The 20,826-nt window shown below is 39.2% G+C and overlaps 1 protein-coding gene across 1 annotated transcript; it reads right to left on the bottom strand.

Annotated features, from left to right (window-relative positions):
- Positions 1-11,854: 11,854 nt before the first annotated feature.
- Positions 11,855-16,168, bottom strand: LOC306878839 (protocadherin-9-like; the record flags this gene model as incomplete). Its single annotated transcript, XM_079431399.1, has 2 exons — positions 15,560-16,168; positions 11,855-15,070 (listed from the first exon to the last, which is right to left on the bottom strand). The coding sequence occupies exon 2, from the start codon at positions 14,948-14,950 to the stop codon at positions 11,855-11,857; it is 3,096 nt and encodes a 1,031-aa protein (XP_079287525.1). The 5' UTR covers positions 14,951-15,070; positions 15,560-16,168.
- Positions 16,169-20,826: the final 4,658 nt, after the last annotated feature.

Below are 20,826 nucleotides of genomic sequence, written 5' to 3'. Positions count from 1 at the left end.
TTTTTGGATTAAGAATCAGTTCCTACCCAGCTCTGATTACAAATATAGTCCTCTGAATGAGTGAACAAATGAGTGAGTGAATTGTGACAAAACAAAAGGCTCAGAAAGTGCTGTGTTGGATTAATTTTGATGTGACGCTGACAGTACATGATCTTCACTAGCGTACATAATTATACCACTTCTAACATCTGTTGTACAGTCATTATTGAGGTGCATTATGATATTAAATACGTGGACATTCTATGTCCACCATGGCTTCGGACACCACTTCAAATGGCAGTCCCCTCAAATAGAGCACTAAATAAGGGGCAAATTTGAGACATAGCCAGTCTGTCTGGTAACTACTATGTGCCAAATTGGCATTTTGGGTAGTTCCTTGTGGTCCAATTGGTTTCAGTTGGGATGGCAACTTGCATTTGCACTGGACATATTTTTATAGGCTGCAGTGTAATTTTTATTTTTTTTTCGAAGATTATTGGAGTATGTTTAACAATACTTTTCCAGTTTTTCTGCTTTAAAATTTCATGTTTAATTCAGCGTATTACTTGCCATTTTCTTGAGCATTTTATTGTGATATCTATTAGCAATTTCTAATAGAAAATCGGGTCCCACTTTATATTAAGGTGCCTTAAGGTAACTACCACATACTTACATTAAAAAATAATGTATTTCTTGGTATGATTTTCTTACATTGTACATGTTGTATTGCATGTCATGGTAGCGCTTTTTATTTCTTTATTTTACAGTCATGTTCCACGTGTACATACTATGCATTTGTTATAGTAATTAAAATAACTGGGCAATAACTAGGTACTAACCCTGAACCTAACCCTAACCCATGTAGTTACCGTATATTATCCAATATTTTAGGTAAGTACAGGTATTCTAAGTGCACATACTGTAAAATAAAATGCAACCCAGATCACTTTTGCTGCTATCAAGGTGGGATATGGTTAAGGTTTGGTGGACTAGTTAGGTAAAGGTGTAGGGATAGTGTTGATAGTGTTATTACAGATGTAACTACACAAATTAATTACACATATAATTACAAGAAGGTATTTTTAAATAGAAATGCAATGTAAAAACATATATGTACACAATAAGTGAATTGTAATAAATTATTAATTTAAAGATAGGTACATAGTAGTTAAATACACTTAATATTAAGTGTGTCCAAAAATTGTAAATTCGTAAATCTCACACCATTTTTCTTTTAGTGTTTAAAAATATTTTGCAGCTTGACATGGCATTTTAAAAACCTAAGCTAATGCCAAATGATGTTGGAATGATACGATACAACGGATAAAGTGTCCACAATTTTAATAACAATTGAAAAATAGCATCATTTTTTGCAATTTGCTTTTTCAGCAGCACACATGTGGAAGTCATGACACCATTTGAATGCCTCGGGGACGTCACTAATGTGAGTTTATATCCCAGCTGGTTTACCTAACGCTGACACTATCATAGTAATTCATTTTCCTCCCTCGGCTGCTTGTCAAAGCAACAGCTGGGACGATTGAGCCTTGGAGCCCCACGCAGACCAATGAACTAGTCCTGAACCAATCTTGCTCTAAATATTTATACTTCTCCACATTATATAGCCTACATATAATGTCAGAACAGGATGTTTGGAGCGCTTACCGGACATACCAGATTCTGCTGTCCACCATAAAAGACAGCACTGATGGGATTACCCTAACCCTAGCCTTCAAAGATTTGTTTGTGTATTTATTTATCTCTTGGAATTCAACCCCAGCGCAAGCTCATCAAGTCATCAGCCCGCCAACGGAGGCCATGCTTCAAAAAATGAAAGGATTAAAAAAAGAGTTTAAGCCGTGGATGTGTTTGCTCGGCACTTTGAAATACACCCGTTCACTCAGCATGTGTTTATGCAGCGCTTAGACGCCAGTTCTCAACCAAACAACTGCTATGAAGCATCAGACCATATTCAACTCAAATCTGTTTTGGTTCTTATATTATTAAAGAGATTTACTCCTGTTGTGGAGTGTAAACCTATCAAATTAAAGGGGCCGTAGAGGGAAAGCTTAGGCAGAAAGGTAGAAATGTCTTTATAGGTGTGTGCAGTCAACTGTTGATGTTGTATTACCACTAATCTCATTGGTAAGCACCTTCTTGACATGCTAAATATGCCTTTTTGTAAGTTTTTTAATGCAATTCACAAACTACATACATTGTTTACTGCTGTTTTTATTCTTATTCTATCAAGTAATGCAGGGATCTCTGTCATATTCATGAGTATGGTGTTCGGTCTGGCGTAGGGGGAGGATGCACTTCTGAAAACCATTAACGGAACTGAGCATCATGCTATTTTTTATATATTTTAAGTTATAATACAATTCACAAATTATATACAGTTTACTGTTCCTGTTTTATACCTGGGCATTCTAGGCTGATTGCTTTTATTTTACCAGACTGTCAAATGTAAGTAGAACTCATCATGTGAATCTTTAACATTGTCATTTGAACAACCAGTCAGTAACTACGCTGATTTAAGCCTCTATATGTGTTTGATTCACTAAAAAGAACTGACTCAGTAGAGTCTTTCATTCAGGAATCAGGCCACCGTTTCTTAGTGTTTCTTACTTTAAGCAATATTTCACCATGAAAAATATATTAAGGTAGGTGAAAACAATTTATCCATAAGGCGTAGCAAATGAACCCATATTTAATGTAGTCTGGGTCTTATTTTATTGCATCTTGTATAGTTTCAGAGTTTTTTTACTCTTTCTTAAAATATTACAAAATAAAAATGACAATATGTGCAATATTGCTATTGCAAAAACTGTTGAACTGTTGAGAGACATGGAAATGTCTGTCCAATAAAAATATGTCAAGTACTAGAATGTCCCCCATAATACCACCTGCAAGCAGCTAGCAATAAAACAGCAAGTAGCAAATCATGGTTCATGAAGCCATTTCAGTAGGAAATGTGTCAATATAGAAAATTGTGTTCATTCATTCTGATATAAAGGCCAGCAGTGTATAAAACAGTAAAGCATGGCACTAACGGCTAAGGTCATGGGTTCAATTCCCAAGGAATGCATGAACAAATGTGTAGCTTGAATGTGAGCAGGAATGCATGTCTACAAACCAAAGCATGAGTCCAGTCTCGTTCCATTTTACTCTATTAATACATTTTTTTTATCTCTTATTGTCATTAACTTCAATTTTTCAGTATCTTAAATCCTTGTAAATTTAAACCTAGTAAAAAGCTTCAGGGTATCTTCTGTCCTTTCATATCTCACAGACACATTTGAAACAGTTCACAATCCTGCTGTTATAAAGCTAGAGGCAACATATTTGTAATATGGGTTTTTCTATGCTATACCGGCTTTCAAAGTGATACATCACTTCAGATCTTTATATACTTAAATTTGCAGTTCAACAGAGCTTGTTAAGTGTAAATGCACTTACTGATTTGTAATTGAAAATCTATGCAAAATGCTCATGTATTACTAGTGCAAAAAAAGATTCAGTTGTGTTTGTCACTGGTTTACATTAATTTTTCAACTTTCAATCAGGTGCAACAAAACTTGCATGAAGCTTCACACTAATAAATATGCACGATCAGTGTTTTCTTGTTTACTTGATCTCATTAGTCTATTTTTAATAGACGTAGTCCTACTTTGAGCTATGTCAACAAGTTTTAAGCAAGCTGTGCTTTGAGTTAACTTCAATCACAGTGCAGATGTGATTTTAACAGTGTGCATGCTTTGTATGATGCACACTATCTAAATTTATGATAAACCTTAGATCTGCATGATGAAAGCATTACATTGGTTTTATCTGCAGTAAAACCTGATTAGAGCTCAAAGTGCAAAGATTCACAGTGTCAAAAGCAGTGGACTAAAAACCAGAAAAAAAAATCACTTTTCAACATTTATTATTAAATTAAAAAGATAAAATATCACTGGTTCAAACAATGCTCAGCAGAAAACAAAAACAAAATCATAATATTAATAGTCATCAAGGATTACTTGAGCTGCATACAGATTGCAGTGGGGAAGTACATTATAACAAGCGAAAGAAAAAATATGCAGAAACAAAATCATAACAGTCCATTATAGAATAACACAGCACATTAAGCAAGATTACCAGGAGGTCAATTTACATAAAACATCTTTTATGTACATTATAAATTATGGCGGGTGCAGTGGAGGGGTGGAACAGGAGAAATTCACTACAGATTATGGTAATCAAAGCTATTAATCTGACGAAAGAGGAGGTGCTGTTATCTGACAGGATGACTCCTTAAACCTATGGAAAGGTCCTACAGGGCTCGTTGTGTCAATGATGTCACTGTGTCAGAGAAACAGCACTTGGGGATGGTCACAGTACTCTCTCAAAAATAAAGGTTCTTCAGTGGTTCTTCCCTCAGTATAGGGTTCTTGAGTTGGTTGTATTGCTCTTTGGAGATTAAAAACATTCTTGATGTTACCTAACAGGTTCTTCAGATCAAAGTAGCAGTTTCTGGGTTCTTTAAAGCAGCACTACATGGATGGTTTTCTTTCAGGAAACTTCTATGGCATCGGGATCTAAAACCCTCCGTGGTACAAACCGGAACCTTTATTGTTAAGAGTGCACAGTGGTGTTCATGTGAGGCATGTGTCTTCTTTCCCAAAAATGTTGATGAATTGGTGCACATTAGATGAACCCCTACTGTACCTCAGGTGAGCATTTGAAACAGTGTACAAAAATGAAAAGTGTCCAGAACATCACAAACTAGTCAAGAAACATTTTCTTCCACCGTATCTACTTTAGCCATTTCATATTGTGTGAGTCGTTACCCAAATGCAATCAAAATTGCAGCATGTAAGTACCGTAAAATGAAATAAACAGAGAGACTTCTGGTGTTATCATGATAGGGTTTAATAATTTGTTTATATTCTTTGTTATATATAATTAGGAATCATGCAATGCCGATAATCAGTCAATGTTCATATGTGTATGGGAATGAGAGGTAAATATATGGAACTAAAAATCAGAAGGCGTGGAAGGCAGAGTGTTCTCATCTAGCCTGTCAGAGATCACAGAGCGGATCTGGGAGCCATCTCTTATCAATCAGTTTGCTTTATGAAATGAAATTATGATGAATGGTGCTGACTTTTGCTTGTGACTTCAGCAAATGAGCTGCCAGAGAGCTGGTAGAGGAAACAACACAGCACATTTGAACATTCATCTTTTGAATACCTTATCTCTTTCTCTCCTTTCGACTTCAAAAATAAAACAAAAACATTTTAAAAACATCCAGACCGAAACTTACTTGGTATAAGTTCATGGTCTTGAAACATAATTGGACACTCAAACCTTGATTAAAATGAAGATTTTGTGGAGTATGTAGACACATTCTGGTTGTGGAAAATTAGTGTTTCACATTCGTGTTTAACTGTGGTCGCACTGCATGAAATTCATACATCCACTAAGGTTAAAGGTCTTTGCAAACATGGGTAAGAAATGAGTAAGAAAAAGGTCTAGCATTATTTGTATCATTGCAGGTGTGAATTTGATATTTTGTAAAATGAAATTCATGCCTTTTTAAGTGTGGAATGAATGCTCAATTTTTTTTTTTTCAAGCCACTGAAGTTTATTTAAATCATGTTTACTCTACAGTCATGAGAGTAATTGTGTGATGACCATGAAAATGATGAAAAGAAGTCAACAACAAATCTGAAAATCTTAAAAATCCTGGTAATTTGCCAATGCTCTGTGCTAGTTTGGTTAATGAATAAATAAAAACCCTAGCTTAACAGAAGCATTTCTATATTCTGTCCATGCAGGAGAGGGAGGTCTTGCTTGAAGTTCTACCAGCAACACCTTCTGAACATCTGTGTGAATGTACAGTATAAGTCTTGAGCAAAAAAAAAGTTCTGCTAGCACTCAAGTTGGGTGCCTTCAACCCTACCTCAAACTTACAGTTTGTTCTCTATATTTAAGAGTTTTACAGGCAACGGGCATCCTGAGGCAACGTTCCATTCTTGCACCGCCTCGCCTGTCTACCATATCAGTACCATATCAAAAGCAGTTTGACAGTTTGGCCCCAACAAGGGCTATAACTGCAAAGTACTTTAGACCGAGAGAGTTCAACTTGAACTTCAGAAGCTGAGCCTCATAGGGAAAAAACGGGGACGTTTTCACCTCGGCGTTGGGTCCAGAACGTGCACAATCAATGGTCTGTTTGAAAGATAAGCCTGCTTGCTCCCACCAGGGATTTGACAGACTGCACTTGGGGTAGACTGGATTACGTAAGAGACACGGACAGCCGTGTAAATTTCAAAATTGTAAGCCACAGCCATTTGGGCTGAAAGGCGGGACTGACCCTTGAATTGAGAGAGGCTTGAATGGATTTGGGGAATTAGGAACCTTCCCAAAGACAAGAATCTTTGGTTTCCAATGTGTACATTTGGGACAAAACCAACCTTGGGGTTCAGGTGAATGTTAGATTACTCCGTGGTGCCAGTGTATTGTGTAAAATTGGTGCATTGAAGGTGGAAAAATTAGAAAATGTATCTCGTTCATCTTTTTCTTCCACAATTGGTTTTAAAAGGGATAGTTCACCCCAAAATGAACATTCTGTCATCATTTACTCACTTTAACCTGTATGATATTCTTCCTTCTGTTGTTCATGAAATGAAAGTCACTTGGGTCCAAAAGAACTTTGGATCCCACTGGCTTTCATTGTGTGGACTAAAAAAAACAGAAGCATTTTTCAAAGTATTTTCTATTGCTTTCTACAGAAAGGCATACAGGTTTGGAGCGACACGAGGGTGAGTAAATGATGACAGAATGTTTATTTAATAACAGAACACTGCACCAGTCCAACGCAATTTACATAATATTTAATCTAGGCATCTGTAAACCAGTCAAAGAGGAGCCCAACAACGCGTAATAATGAATTGCAGAGGCTCTTTATGCAAGACAATGAGAGGCAGCGAGCAGCCGCAAGTGTTGTACCCCGACTAAATCTCTTTCTCTGGCCCAACGGAGCCCCTCCATCAACGTGCCAGATGTCGCAACAGACATCCCCCTCAGGTGCAATAATGTCACAGTCCATTAATCTTCTCAAACTTCAGGCCCTGATCCTGGGAGCCTCGTCCATGCTAATCCCTTATTAACGTGGCAAATGAACCTGTGGAGAAAGAACTACTCCCTCCCGGCCCTTCACCATCACAATGCGGAGTCTATTACTGCCTTCCCCCGTACCGTCTCGAGTCTCTACTGTTTGCATTAGGATGTCCATTCATTGAAGCATAAAACCACTCGAGAGAGGCATGAACACACACACACACACACACACACATCTCTTCATTCCACATATTATTCGCTCTGTGCCCTCGCTAGTAACCTTTGTCTAGCTCACATACGGCGGAGCGCAAGCCTGATGCATGCGCAATCTCTTAAGATTCAATGTTGCAATTCAAGTCAGCAACCAGACACTTTTGTTCCATTTTGGTTTTGTCTTAGCTTATCGAGACTCTCAGGAAAGGCAATGCGTACAGATTCATTCTATTATGTGACAGTGGGAAAAGACCTGACTGCGCTCTGCTTTGCCAGATTAGAGGAAAGCTCGGCAACAGAGGAAACAGTGCATGAGAGACAATCACCTGGTCTCTAAAAACAGTCCAACGGAATCTCTCAGGTTTGATTGCTTCCTAATCCAAACAGAATAAACGCATCACTTCAGAATAATTGCAAGTCATTATTGCTAGCATTCACCGGTAGAGCTGTTAGCCTCCTCTCAGGGCTCGGATACATATGAATGAGGCTTTCTAAGAATCTAAATTTATGGACAAAGATCTGATAAGAAATCTGAATCTGATAGACATGATGTAAGTGAATTTCTTGATGTGAAATCTGAGCTGGTATGATTATGAGCAGAGACTCAAATGTTTATAAGAGCGCAAATGCTCTTATAAATGCTTGCATGAGTTTGGTTTGCTATGAGCAGTCACTTCCCAGTTTAATTTCTCCAACTGAGTTTATTAATCAGGCTTGTTGAGGAGTTTTCCCGCAGAGCGGAGTCTTGCACACTATGCATGCACGCTTAATCAATAACCTAAATGTTTCATGCACTTCGTAATAGACTTTTTAATGCGCCTCCATCCTGAGAAGCTATTGAACCGTGATGTGTGCGTGTGTGTTTGCCCCATGCAATAAAAAAACTACAAAATGAGAAATAAATGGCCTACTCTGATTATTTTGCAATAAAGGCTGTTCATCAACGAGTTCTTTGGAAGGTGAGCGATTTGTATCTGTTGTATATTGAATTTCACTCTGAAAAGCATAGTAAAGTGACAAGGGCAAGGAATGATACACATTGATTCCTGGATGCACGGTGGAAATTTTCCTACAATACATTTTATTATCAGAAGCGGCGTCGAAACAACTGGAAAGTCGAGAGGACATATTATTGCACTTATAAATAATTTTGGCTCATGACTAGTAATTATGTGACTTGATAAGTTTCTATGGTTTAAAGAGTAGAGCATGGCACTAGCAAGGTCATGAGTTTAATTTCAAGGGAATGCATGAACTGACGAATTGTAAGTGTAGAATGTACAGTAAATGTAGAATTTATAGTATTTATAGAGTTGTAACTTAGTTTTAGTTACTTTTTCTTATTTGTAAGTCGCTTTGGACAAAAGTGTCTGCTAAATGACAAAAGTAAAAGTAAGTAAAGTAAAATAATGCAATGTAAATTTGCTTTGGATAAATGCATTAACACCCAATGAATCGCTCAGAAACCAATGCTTCTGCTTAGTTTTAAAGGGCCAGTTCTTCCCAAAATGGAACTTCTGTCATCATTTACTCACCCTCATGTCATTCCAAACCTGTATGACTTTCTTTCTTCTGTGGTGCATAAAAGAAGACGGTTTGAAAAATGTTGGGATGCAAAAAAAGACACTTGATCCTGTTGACTTTTCTCCTTTTGTTTTCCACAGAAGAAGAAATGCAAGGAATGACATGAGAGTGAATAAATGATGACAGAATTTCATTTTAGGGTGAACTATCCCTTTAAAGCTGTAGTTTTACTGCAGCCAAGTAGACCAAAAATGGTAATGTTTGCTGCACCCTTGACTATCAGGCAAGTTTGCATGTGCTCATTGTTGTTTGCACTGCTTCAGTTCAGTTGGTGAACAGAAAGGCCAAGTGTTAATTGCCCTATGGCTGTCAGCAGAGGTTTTGGGTGCCATAATAAGCTTTCCACTGATGTGCCTCTAGCTGTGCTAACTAGCTCTGCATGGAGGCTGCCCCAGTATCTATGAGCTTTAGAGAGGAAACGAACAGTCAATGGCCTTTAAAGGATTGATACAGAGACACAAAGGGCAACCCCTGTTCAAAAACAGACCCCTCTGGACTGAGCGAACAGCACATTTCAATCCATCTACAGCGTTGACAGGCATCTGTCTCTACGCTTACAGTGGCGGCTATTGTTTTGGGTCACTGAGTCATTCGTTAAGGCATGTACAGCACGACAGCATGGTTCCCAATAGGACAGTAGCTGCAGAGGCTGCTCTCTTGGCCTGGATTGCAGTTCATTATGTAATCTGTCGTTCTACATTGGTGTACTCCTTTTCTTTCTCCCTACAATACAAACCTTAAGACAGGGAGAAGGAAAAATAATGCAATGAATTGTTTTGCATATCCAAAATATCACTGAAAAACCTTTTGAAATGCTTCATCACACTCATTTGACGTTCTCATTTGGAAGGGGAATGGGATGAGCTGCAGTGTAACCTATCGAAGGGTCATATCCTGTGAGGACTGCATGTCTGCGATCTGGACGGCCCACACAAGAGCAAGCCAACCCAGACGCAACCATCTTCCAGCTCTCTTCCGCCCGGAAACCAATATTAGACAAGCTTTTGTTTGTACAGCTTTCACGCTTAAGGAAATGATGAACGATCTTCCACACATTCAATCTGGAAATATGCAGAGTTGTGTGTGTGTTTACTTACTGTAGCTACACTTTGTGGACAAAATTATCCCCTGAAGTGAACTAAATCTGACAAAACTTTTCATTGGGGACATCCACTGATGTCTTTAATTGGAAAAGCAATTAATGCAAAGAAAACAATGATTATTTTTGCAAATGTTTTCTAGAAAGGGCTACAATTTGGCACAGGCTTAGCCTGCAGTAATTATAATTGACCCTAACATATAAAGAATACAAGCATATAGTTAGAGACAGTATCCAAATATACTTTAAATAAATAGCCTACATATATTTAAATATAGTATCTAAATATTTATGTTTGTGAGTGTGTTGGTCTACTTTGTTATACTTTGGGCATAAAAGTCCCCAGAAGTTGGAAAAAAAAACAAAAGTAAACTTAAAAATAATTCATAAAAGATTTCAATTTCAATTTTAAATAAACACATAATTAAATAAAAGCACATAATTATGTCTTCAAAGCATCCATGAATAAACAACTGAAAAAAACAAGCAATTCTTAAAGTTTTTTTTTTTTAATTCTACAAATATAAAATTGTCCCCATATGATAGTCTGTAGTCATAATTAGTATCATAATTACAACAGAATTAAAACAGAAGTCCTTATTTAGATAGCTAAGTAAACAAGTGTGTATGTGTTTATTCTCCAACGGTCAGACCTTATCTTATACATCACCATTACCAATCTGTTGTGTATTCAGTCCATCATTAGACATGAGCTGTTTACTGAGAGAGATGCTCCAATACACACACACGCACACAAACACACACGCAGACAAAAGGGCAAGGGAAAGGCAAGGAGACAGAGAGACGAAAAGTGAGCAAGAGATGGAGAGAGAGAGTGAATGAGAGAGAGCGACAGAGAGAGAAAACGAGTAACTGCCCCCCACTTCTTCCCCATGCATTACAAACACACACACACACACACACACTGCATGTTGGCCCATAGCCAGAATATGCCATACAGAACAACAGTGCCACCTAAAGGTAGTATTCCCCTTCCTCCCTCCCCCCCTCTCTCCCTCCTACCCACCCTCCCTCAACTCTCTCTCTCATCATCTGGGTTTCATACTACAAGATGCTGTGCTTGGCAACTCGCTTTTGTGATTTTGAGTGCTTTATACAGTAGAATTGTCTTTGAGAAATATGCACAGCTACCGAAAGGAAATGCTGTGCTATACTAAATATCTTTATTGGTTTAGCATTTGGATAGCATTGGATTTAATGAACCAGGAGATAATGTTTAATGTTGTGTACGCACATTTTCTCTATTAGTAGATTAACTGCAGTCCAAGATTAATTAAGAAACTGGTATCATAGAGAATGCTAATTAGCAAATGCAGAAAAATAAGAACAAGATTGAATTTGAGTGGTTACTCATACAAGTGATGGTTTGTTTGATAATGCCTAGAAGTCAAATTCATTTCTTCCACAAAAGAGTTTGGATGTCGAAATGAGAAAATGGTGATCGAAGTAGACAGGCGAGAAAAAAATGTTTCTTTCACAAACTCTCAGAACATTGCATCTTTGAACCATGACAGAGCACTGAAATTAAACTGAATCTAGCCTCGTAGGATTCAGAGGAGAAGTTGGATTCTTTTCGAATCTTACCCTTTAAACCAACTGCTTATCCAGCACTTGTTTCAAGTAGAGGTTTATAAATTAAAAAAGAAAAAGAAAAAACACAGAAATGCATGCGGTAAGATGATGACAATAGTAATTCGCCTGGGTCTGCTAGTTTCATATAAAACACATACAATATTTACGACTTTTTTGGTCATTATAGGAGAACATCTACGGGGGGGCTTTTTGAATTCTACATTCTACATAGTGCATCACAGATGTATCACTCAGAACAAGTTAGCTACCACAGGCACTTCAGTACTGAGCAGGGCAGTTATAAGCAGTACTTATAGACCAGTAAAAGTGTTCTTTTACCTGTCTGGTGTGCAAAGGTGCCCCCTTTGACTTGAAGCCTCCTTGTGAACTGCATTCTGAGGCACTGAAGTGATCGGAGCTGGTGGATGAACGTTTGGAAAGCGTGTCACAGCCCCCAACAAAGGTATTGTCCAGTGGCAGCTCCTGTATCACATGATGCTTTTTCACAGACACCGGAGTGTCAGCCTTGAGGTGGAAGGCCGACTGGGGTGAAGCGGACTTGTAGTGCCGGGCCAAGTCTGGGCTGCTGGGTTTGAAGGTGGTAGTAGGGGTGGCATTCCAATCAAAGCGTCCAATCCCGGGCTCCTCGAGCTCAGCCGGGAGACTGATGGTTCCGTTTATGGGTTCGTGGGCAGAGTCGTCGGGTTTGTTCTCCTCAATGGTGACAAAGTTCAAGAGGGAGCTTTTTGGCGACTTCCTCTTTTTGCGCTTCTTCTTCTTGTTTTGCTTGTTCTCCTGGTTGGGGGACATCCACTCGGCACCCTGCTTCTTTCTCTGGGCTGCCTTGAATTGTGAGGAGTGTCGGCAGCGCACCAGAACTGTTATGAAGATGACCACGATCACTACCATAGCACCTGTCACGATGGCGATGATGGTTTTGAGGTTGTCAACGTTCTGATAAGTCTCACGGCTCTCGCCGATGTTCCTATCCAATGGTGTTTCCATTGTCCGACGGATGAGGTCATGTATGTATGAGGAGTTTCCAACCGTGTCATTTACATACAGGAAAACAAGAACAAGAGTGTGCAGGGACTTTGGATAGCCGAGGTCACTGATGTTGACCACTAGCCTATGGAGGCCAATTTCTGCAACCGTGGGTTTCTCCTCTAACGTGATGTTTCCAGTTACAGGGTCAATTCTGAAAAGACTTCTTCCGTTACCACTCACAATAGTGTACTTGAGTTCTGCATTCATACCCGTATCGCCATCTACTGCAAACACCTCGGCCACAACCGATCCTGGAATCGCAGACAGTGGCACTAGCTTGAAAGAGGTGTTTGATGGAGGGTAGATGACGATGGGGGGGTTATCGTTGACATCAATGACATTGATGGTCACCTTGGCAGCTGACGAACATGGAGGGCTTCCGTTGTCCACAGCTCTGACGTCAAAGGTGTAGGAGCTTTGCTGCTCTCGGTCAAAGGAAACGTTGGACTTTATGACTCCAGAATCTGGGTCAAGGATGAAGTTCTCGTTATCGTTAAGGATCAAGAGTCTCACCACGGCGTTCTCACCAGCATCTGCATCTGTGACTGTGATTACGCCAACTGTACTATATTTAGGCAGGTTCTCTGACACGAAGAACTGAAAGTGGTTGTGTGTGAATTTAGGGCTATTGTCGTTCTCGTCCAGTATGGTCACTATGACTGCAGCTTGACTCTGCAGAGCCCTGGTGCCATTGTCCCTAGCGGTGACCGTAAAGAGGAACCGCTCCTGTTCCTCCCTATCAAACACCCTGGATGCGGTTAGCACTCCTGTTTTGCGGTCAAGATCAAAGAATGATGCGTTGGGTCCAAGCTGGTAGACAATCTCTGCATTCCGTCCGCTGTCCTCATCTGTGGCGCTGATGGTTGTCAGGAACATGTCACGTTGGTTGTTCTCCATGACAGCCAGCTCAATGACAGGCTGGGTGAAAATGGGTGGATTGTCATTCTCATCCTCCAGCCGTACTCTAACCAGGGCGGTCTGGTTTAGACTAGGTTTTCCAGAGTCAGAAGCAACAATCTTGAAGATGTACTCCTTGGTTCCTTCATAATCAAGCAGTGCAGATGTTTCTAACAAATACTGGTTATCATAAACTGCTTTGAGGTGAAATGGAACATCTTTTTCAATGAAGCAAATCACCTTGCCGTTGACATCTGTGTCTTTGTCAGATACAGTAATGAGAGCAATCTTGGTATTTATTGGATCTTTTTCAGAAAGCATTACAGTACCATTCGTTGGACTGATGATGTATCTCAGGTCAATGTTTGGAACGTTGTCATTCACATCTGTCACATTGATAGTGATGGTGGCTCTTGCTGGACTCGAGCTTCCATCGCTGGCTAGTACTATGAGTTTATGAATGGCAGTCTCCTCTCTATCAAGCGGCCTTTGAACTGTTATGAGCCCAGTGGTTGAGTTCAGAGCAAAAAGTCTCCGTGTCGCAGGAGACACCTGGGCCCCAAACATGTATTTTATTTCTGCATTGGCTCCCACGTCTGCATCAGTGGCTTGCAGCTGAACTACAGATGTGCCGACAGGGGAATTTTCCGGGATGTGGACCTCAATTTGGCTTTCTTTGAAGACAGGCCGGTTATCATTAACATCAGTGACGGTCACCTGTAGAATGGCAGTGCTGGATTTTTGTGGGTTCCCCCCATCCTCCACTTTTACTTTCATCACATAAGTATCTTTCTGTTCTCTATCTAAATTCTGCTGAACGATAAGCTGAGGCCATTTCTCACCCTCTGGTGTCTCCACAATATCCAAACCGAAGGAGCTTTGCCCATTCAACAGCTCATATTTGTGTACACTGTTGGGTCCGGTATCTGGATCGGTGGCAGAGGGAATGGCAAACCGGCTGTTGATGAGTGTGTTTTCCGGAATTGAAATGTTGATCACAGGCGAGGGGAACATGGGGGCATTGTCGTTGGTGTCTTTGACAATGATTTTAATTTTGATTAATCTGAAGTATTCATTGGGCAACATGACCACCTCAATTTCAAAAGAGCACTCGCTGTCTTCAAAAGAGGGGCCGGGACAGAGTTTCTCCCTGTCGATACGGTTGGAGGTGGTAAAGATTTCTCCTGTATTGCTCATCACTCTAAGTAGCGGGGTGTCACCTGCTTTCGACACAAGTCGGTAAACCAGATTACTGGTAGCCCCAGTGGCAGAGTTCATATGGGAGATGTTCAAGTCCTTTGGTATGTTTCCAATAAGAACATTCTCCTGTAGCTCTTCTCGAATAGGGTAAATGAGCTCTTGGGCTATGGTGGGATCTAACCAGAAACAAGCAACTAATGTTGCCAACAAGAAAAAATCCCTTAAATCCATGACAGCAGTTTACGCGTGTTCCCGCTGGTTTAATTCAAACAGTTGTCTCCATATGGTGTTGTCAGAGCCAAGGTTTCACAGAGCCTTACATTTGTAGATAAAGAGTAGCCAAACACGACCCTACAACACACAACATTATAATATGTTACAATGAATTCCATAATACTCAGCACTCAAGACAAAGAACCAACAAATGGTCCATTCAAAATCAATGTAATTAAAAATCAAGCAACAAGTGTTTATAGTCTGGTTTATAGTAATGCTTTATAAAGGCGGCAATGCATTCTAGTTAGAATTCTCAAATGCATTCTAACCACCACTACAGCCTGCTTTTCACTGTAATCATTTCCCTGTGCATACACAGAGAGGCTCTAGATAAAATAATGCAGCCAGTCAAGCACTCAGCATCATATTTCAAGACATTTCACATGAAATGTCTCTAAAGTAATCTGTTTCAAAGTTACACATCATGCATTTGGGATTTAATGTAATTATTATTTTATTGTGACTAAATAACACATGCAGTAGAAGTTACAGTGTTTTAAACAAACAGTACATAAATTCTGCATGCAAACCCGTTTGGGTGTATGCATGCATGCGTTTTCTTACCTCGGTTCACTGTGAGCTTGTTCATACAGAGGTTACCAATTCGCGCACATAGTGACAAATCCGTTCGACCAGTCAGAAAAATGATCTGACTCCAGTATAATGTAAGGATATCCGTATTGATCACTGCTTTGAGGACTACTAGGTCAGTGAATACTTTAGTATTTTAGTCGTGGGGGAAAAAAAATCCAATTCAAAGCACAGCTGATTTTGGGGGGAAATGCTGATTTAACAGCAATCAATCAGACAATCTTTATGAACTTTCCCCCGCAGATCAGCGTGCGGTCGGGGACGCGCGGAATGCGGTGGTCGGTGATGAATCAGGTGATCCACGCGCGCGTTAACGGTCCCGTACGGTCATTCCGCATTACCGGAGGAGCCCTTATGAATCGCACCTGTTCTGCTCAAATATCAACATAAACTATCCCATCAGACAAAAAGAGTCAAGTTCAAATGCGATCGGATCATTTCCCTCTCAGTCCTCAGTTAGAAAGAAAATCCACGGCTTCTGTCCCGGTGTCTTGTGCGTGATTCGCCGCGCACACCTGAATGAGGAAAAGTCCAAACGGTGGGATATGTTGGGATGCTTATCCTCGCTCTCTCCTCTTCCCCAGACTGAATTTTTCGCACTAACTCTGAGTATGCCCACAGGGGAACGCCCCCTCGGCTGCTGATTGGTCCGTCTCTTCATTAACGTCGCGGTTAGGGGAGGGGGAATAATGTGATTGGTTAGAATTAACGTCACTCACGCGCGCTGCTGAGACGGAGACAGATGCCTCAGAAAGACTCTGCGGGCTGCGGGATGAAGAGGCTCGATGCACGGTTCCATCTCACCTCATTAACGCTTAAGATCATTTCATGTATTTGTTTACAGCAATATGGTGTCAAATAGTCCAAACACAAACCAATCCAAACACAGAAAGAAAATGTGTTGTCAAATGAGAAGTACTTAAATCTGTGCTTGTGTCAGGTATTAAGCAGGTAGGGACATTAGCTTCACCTAAACGTGCCAAATCGTTAATACGGAATATTATAATAATATCAACTAAAGTTAGTTTTGTTGAACTTTAAACCTTCATTGTACCGCTTGTGTCATCAGTAAATTTTACAGCATTAAACATATTTTATATGCTCAAATATATTGGTATATTAAACATACTTTGGCATAAACAGTTCGAAACTGTCAAATATAATCACCAAAATGCTTCCCATAATGCTGGGAAGTGCTTCCCATAATGTGATTTTGACAGCAGAATTATGTTTATCAAGTATATGAAGATACGTCTCGATTAAAAGGTATTAAACTGTGAAATTCAGCAGTGTAAATACGTAGCAATTTCTGTTAGGAAGGGTAACAAGGTTGAAATATGTTTAATACAAACTATATGCATCGATCTAAAATCTTCTGATGTATTTTATTCAAGGTTTATTAGACTGAATGTCTGAAGAGAGGAAGAGAGATGGACACAGTCAGGAAAGCGGAGCGTGTTTAGTTGAGTTGCGGTGAACAGCACCATCTAGAGGCGAACACGAGATACATGCGCTTATCTCATCATCACACTGAGCTGAAGTGGGACGACACTCTTGTCGAGGTTCCAGGTGTGTGTGTGTGTGTGTGTGTGTGTGTGTGGGAGTGATAGAGAGAGAGAGAGTGCAAAAGCTTTGTTAGGTCAAAGAGGGAGGGACTGAAGAGACAGTCAGGTTCTTGGAAATTAGTATCTGCTTTTTCTTTCACTGACATTTCAAGGGATGGAAAGATTAAAAGGAAAAAAGGGAGATACAGGAGTAAAGAAGGTATTTTTGGCTGGCTGGCAACCTGGGCCAATCTATCATTCCTCAAACTGAAGAACTGTGACTCAAGCATAACAACAGTTAGTAAACATGTGCATCATACTGTAGAGTATGCCTACATTAGCATTTTTCCATCAAATATATAATTATTTAAAAAAAAAAACTGTATTAGATTATTTTATCAAAACATAACAATTATATATTTAAGTACTCCACGTGTTTTCCTTTCTGATATTGAAATTTAATTTGAAAAAAAAAGATCACTTTCCATTATGTTCTTTCCAGGTCCTTAGTGACATCATCTTACAGGAAGTGACATCATTTTGGTGGGTCTTAAAAGTTTTAGAAATATGCATGATACTATGAACAATTAACTTCAAGTGGACACTCTCATATAAACAAACTCCAATCCTTCAATGGCTAACTCTGGTTTGTTCATTTTCTTGCTATTGTATTAAACTAATTCAATTAAAACACAAGCATATCCATTTCTGAAGGTCACAGAGGTCAGTGTATGCAGGGTGTGTTGACCTTTCGGACTCAGTAACGCAGCACAGCCATGCTAGAGCGTACGAGGGGTGATTTCCATGGATATTAGATTAGCTTTTAAGTTTTGCTTTTCCACTGCAATAAATTATGAGTCCCATAAGAGCTGAGCTTTGATTTTTCAAATCGACATTTTCCTTTTTATTTTCTGCATTGCTATTTTGTCTTGTATGAATAATGCACACAAGCTCATGTCTATGATGCTGGACTGTTGATAGGTTATGTAAAGGATTATCGCAGACCTAACAACCTTTCAATTGCATATTGATGGAATTCTATTATAGCAGCGAGACCATGAATTATGAAAGACAAAACATAAAATGTATTGATAAAGCATCCGGCCTCTATCGAGCCTGTTTAGCCACAGATAAAGTCATGTGCTGAATTCAATCCATTGTTAAACTGTAATTCTTTCATGAAATCCTCTATGATTACAGATAAGCCTTAAGGTCAACTGAGAAAGCCACATATTGAAAGATATTGACAAATTTGAGCAGTTCCTTTATGAACAGGTGAGTCACTTCCTTAAAGAGATTGAGTTTTCTTCTTCCCAGAAGCTTTACAATTCAATGCATTTAACTCAAGTGGTCTTCAAAAAAGGGCCACATTGCTTTTGTATTACCTTGTAGACCTTGTAGACTCTCTAGATGCTAGATAGACCTGAACTTTCACAGTACCTCCATCTTAAATGAAAATACTTTTCTTATAGACAATTATGTGTCATGTGTTATGTTGGACCCATTACTGTTTGAAGCTAGTTTTGCTGTTTTAAAATGTCATTTCTGTGATTGCTGATGCATTTGTAAAACATTGTGTGATTAGTAACACTATTGCTCTTTGGAAAATACACTTTTTGAAAACAAGTCCAACAACACCACTGAATAAAAATAGATGTTTACAGATTATTTTCATAGAACGAATCATTCATGGATATTTTTACACTTGGTTTTTAACATACTCCAAATGTTGCTTCAATCCAGTGAAGAAACAAGTGTGAAAGTCTACTAATGAAATTTACATTCTGCATAAATTGAATGCAGTGTGCTTTCAGTTTTCAACATTAAGGGTTTTTCACTTCAAACATCTCATGATGTCATTTGCAAGACCTGGTGATTTTAAATACAGGCTTTCTGTGAACACTGCAAAAAGAGCTAATCAAACCCGAAGCAGCAAGGCTCGGTTTCTTAGATTCATGTCTGCGAACCAAGTACATTTACAGAAAAGCTTCAGACACGCACAGTCACTGTAAGTCAGAACTGAAAAAAGATAACCAAAAGAGAAGTGCAGTTCTCCTAACTGCAATAAACTGTAAAACATAAGCGTCACTTAAAAGCAACTGGGTGATTTCGCAAGCAAATCTACCTATAGCTGCTCGAATAAAATTCAAAGCATTCATGTTTGCCTACAGAACCATCACTGGCTCTGCACCCCTTTACCTTAATTCATTACTTCAGACTTATGCACCCTCTAGAAGCTTGCGTTCTGCAAATGAACGTCGCTTTATTGTGCCATCCCAAAGATGCACAAAATCACTTTCACAGACTTTTAAATTTAATGTTCCCTCCTGGTTGAATGACCTGCCCAACTCAATCCGAGTCTTTAGCCATCTTCAAGAATCGCTTCCATCTTTATTTGACCCTTTAACTCTAGCACTCTCTTTTCTAATTCTATTCTTAAAAAAAAAAAAAAAAAAACTAACACTAGCTTTTCTAATCTATTTGTATTTTATCTATTTGTTTTCTTTTTATTTAATATACAATTAACAAAAGCAAAAAGGGCCTTTAACACTAGCTTGCTCTATTATTTTTCTATATATAAAAAAAACCTTGCTACGTATACTGCATTAAGCTAATTGAGACTTCTTATAGCACTTGCATATCATTGCTCTTTTGTTGATTTTGATTGCTTCCATTGTCCTCATTTGTAAGTCACTTTGGATAAAAGCGTCTGCTAAATGACTAAATGTCATATAAATATTCTTGTAAATAATGTGTGCTGATGACTGTAGCTGTGGCTGCTTGGCTCTGGCCAGATGATGGTTGGGTCCAGCTCTCTGGACTGTTCTCTTCCACCACATACTACATCTACCTCTCACTGTGTGTGTGTCTGTGGGAGTATGTGAAAAGGAGAGATAGGGCAAGAGAGAGCCGATCTCTGGGGTTCTGGACACTCCTGCTATCTTTAGGCACAATCTGGGCCAGTGCAGGATTGGACAGACCAGGCCAGAGAGTGATAAATGTTCACCAATGGCCCACGTGGCACTGCTTAGAGATGAGTTTACATCACAGTCTCATTACAGCTCATATACAAGGTTACTGGGACAACAAAGCAGCATCCAAAACAACAATGATGGCGTCCAAATCTCACTGAACTGAGTGTGATGGAATCTAAAGGAAGTCAGATCTGGCGAGAGTCTTAACCCCAGTAGACGCTGAGAAGGACACATCTTCTCCAATATTCAGATCGGTGCTCAGCTGATAAGGGTTCTTTGGTAATTTAAAAAAAATGATTACATTTGATTCCTCCAATCGTAAATATGTGCTTACATTCTTGAAAACAGCATTACAGGAGGGCATTAGTGTTGCGACAACGTGGCTGGTGTGTGTCGTTTCCTTGTGTTTTCTAGAAAACGAGAAGTTGACTAAATCATGCCTGTGGGACTTAAAGAAAGCTGTGAAGTTTTAATGATGAAACTGTTAAAGGGATAATTCAACCATAAATGAAAATTTACTCACTGTCATGTCATGCAAAATCTGTATGCCTTACTTTCTTCCATGTACAGTATCATCCAAGAAGATATTTTGATGGGTTCAGTAACTTCAGTTGAAAGGTTCAGTAGTGCCCAAAAATCAAAATGGTAAAAATCAACATAACACTAATATATATATATATATTCATATATATCATTTGCCCTTTTGCTTTAAAATCATCAG

This window comes from Barbus barbus, assembly GCF_936440315.1.
Source record: "Barbus barbus genome assembly, chromosome: 13".
NCBI lineage: Eukaryota > Metazoa > Chordata > Actinopteri > Cypriniformes > Cyprinidae > Barbus > Barbus barbus.
This window is presented reverse-complemented; position numbering and strand designations above follow the sequence as displayed.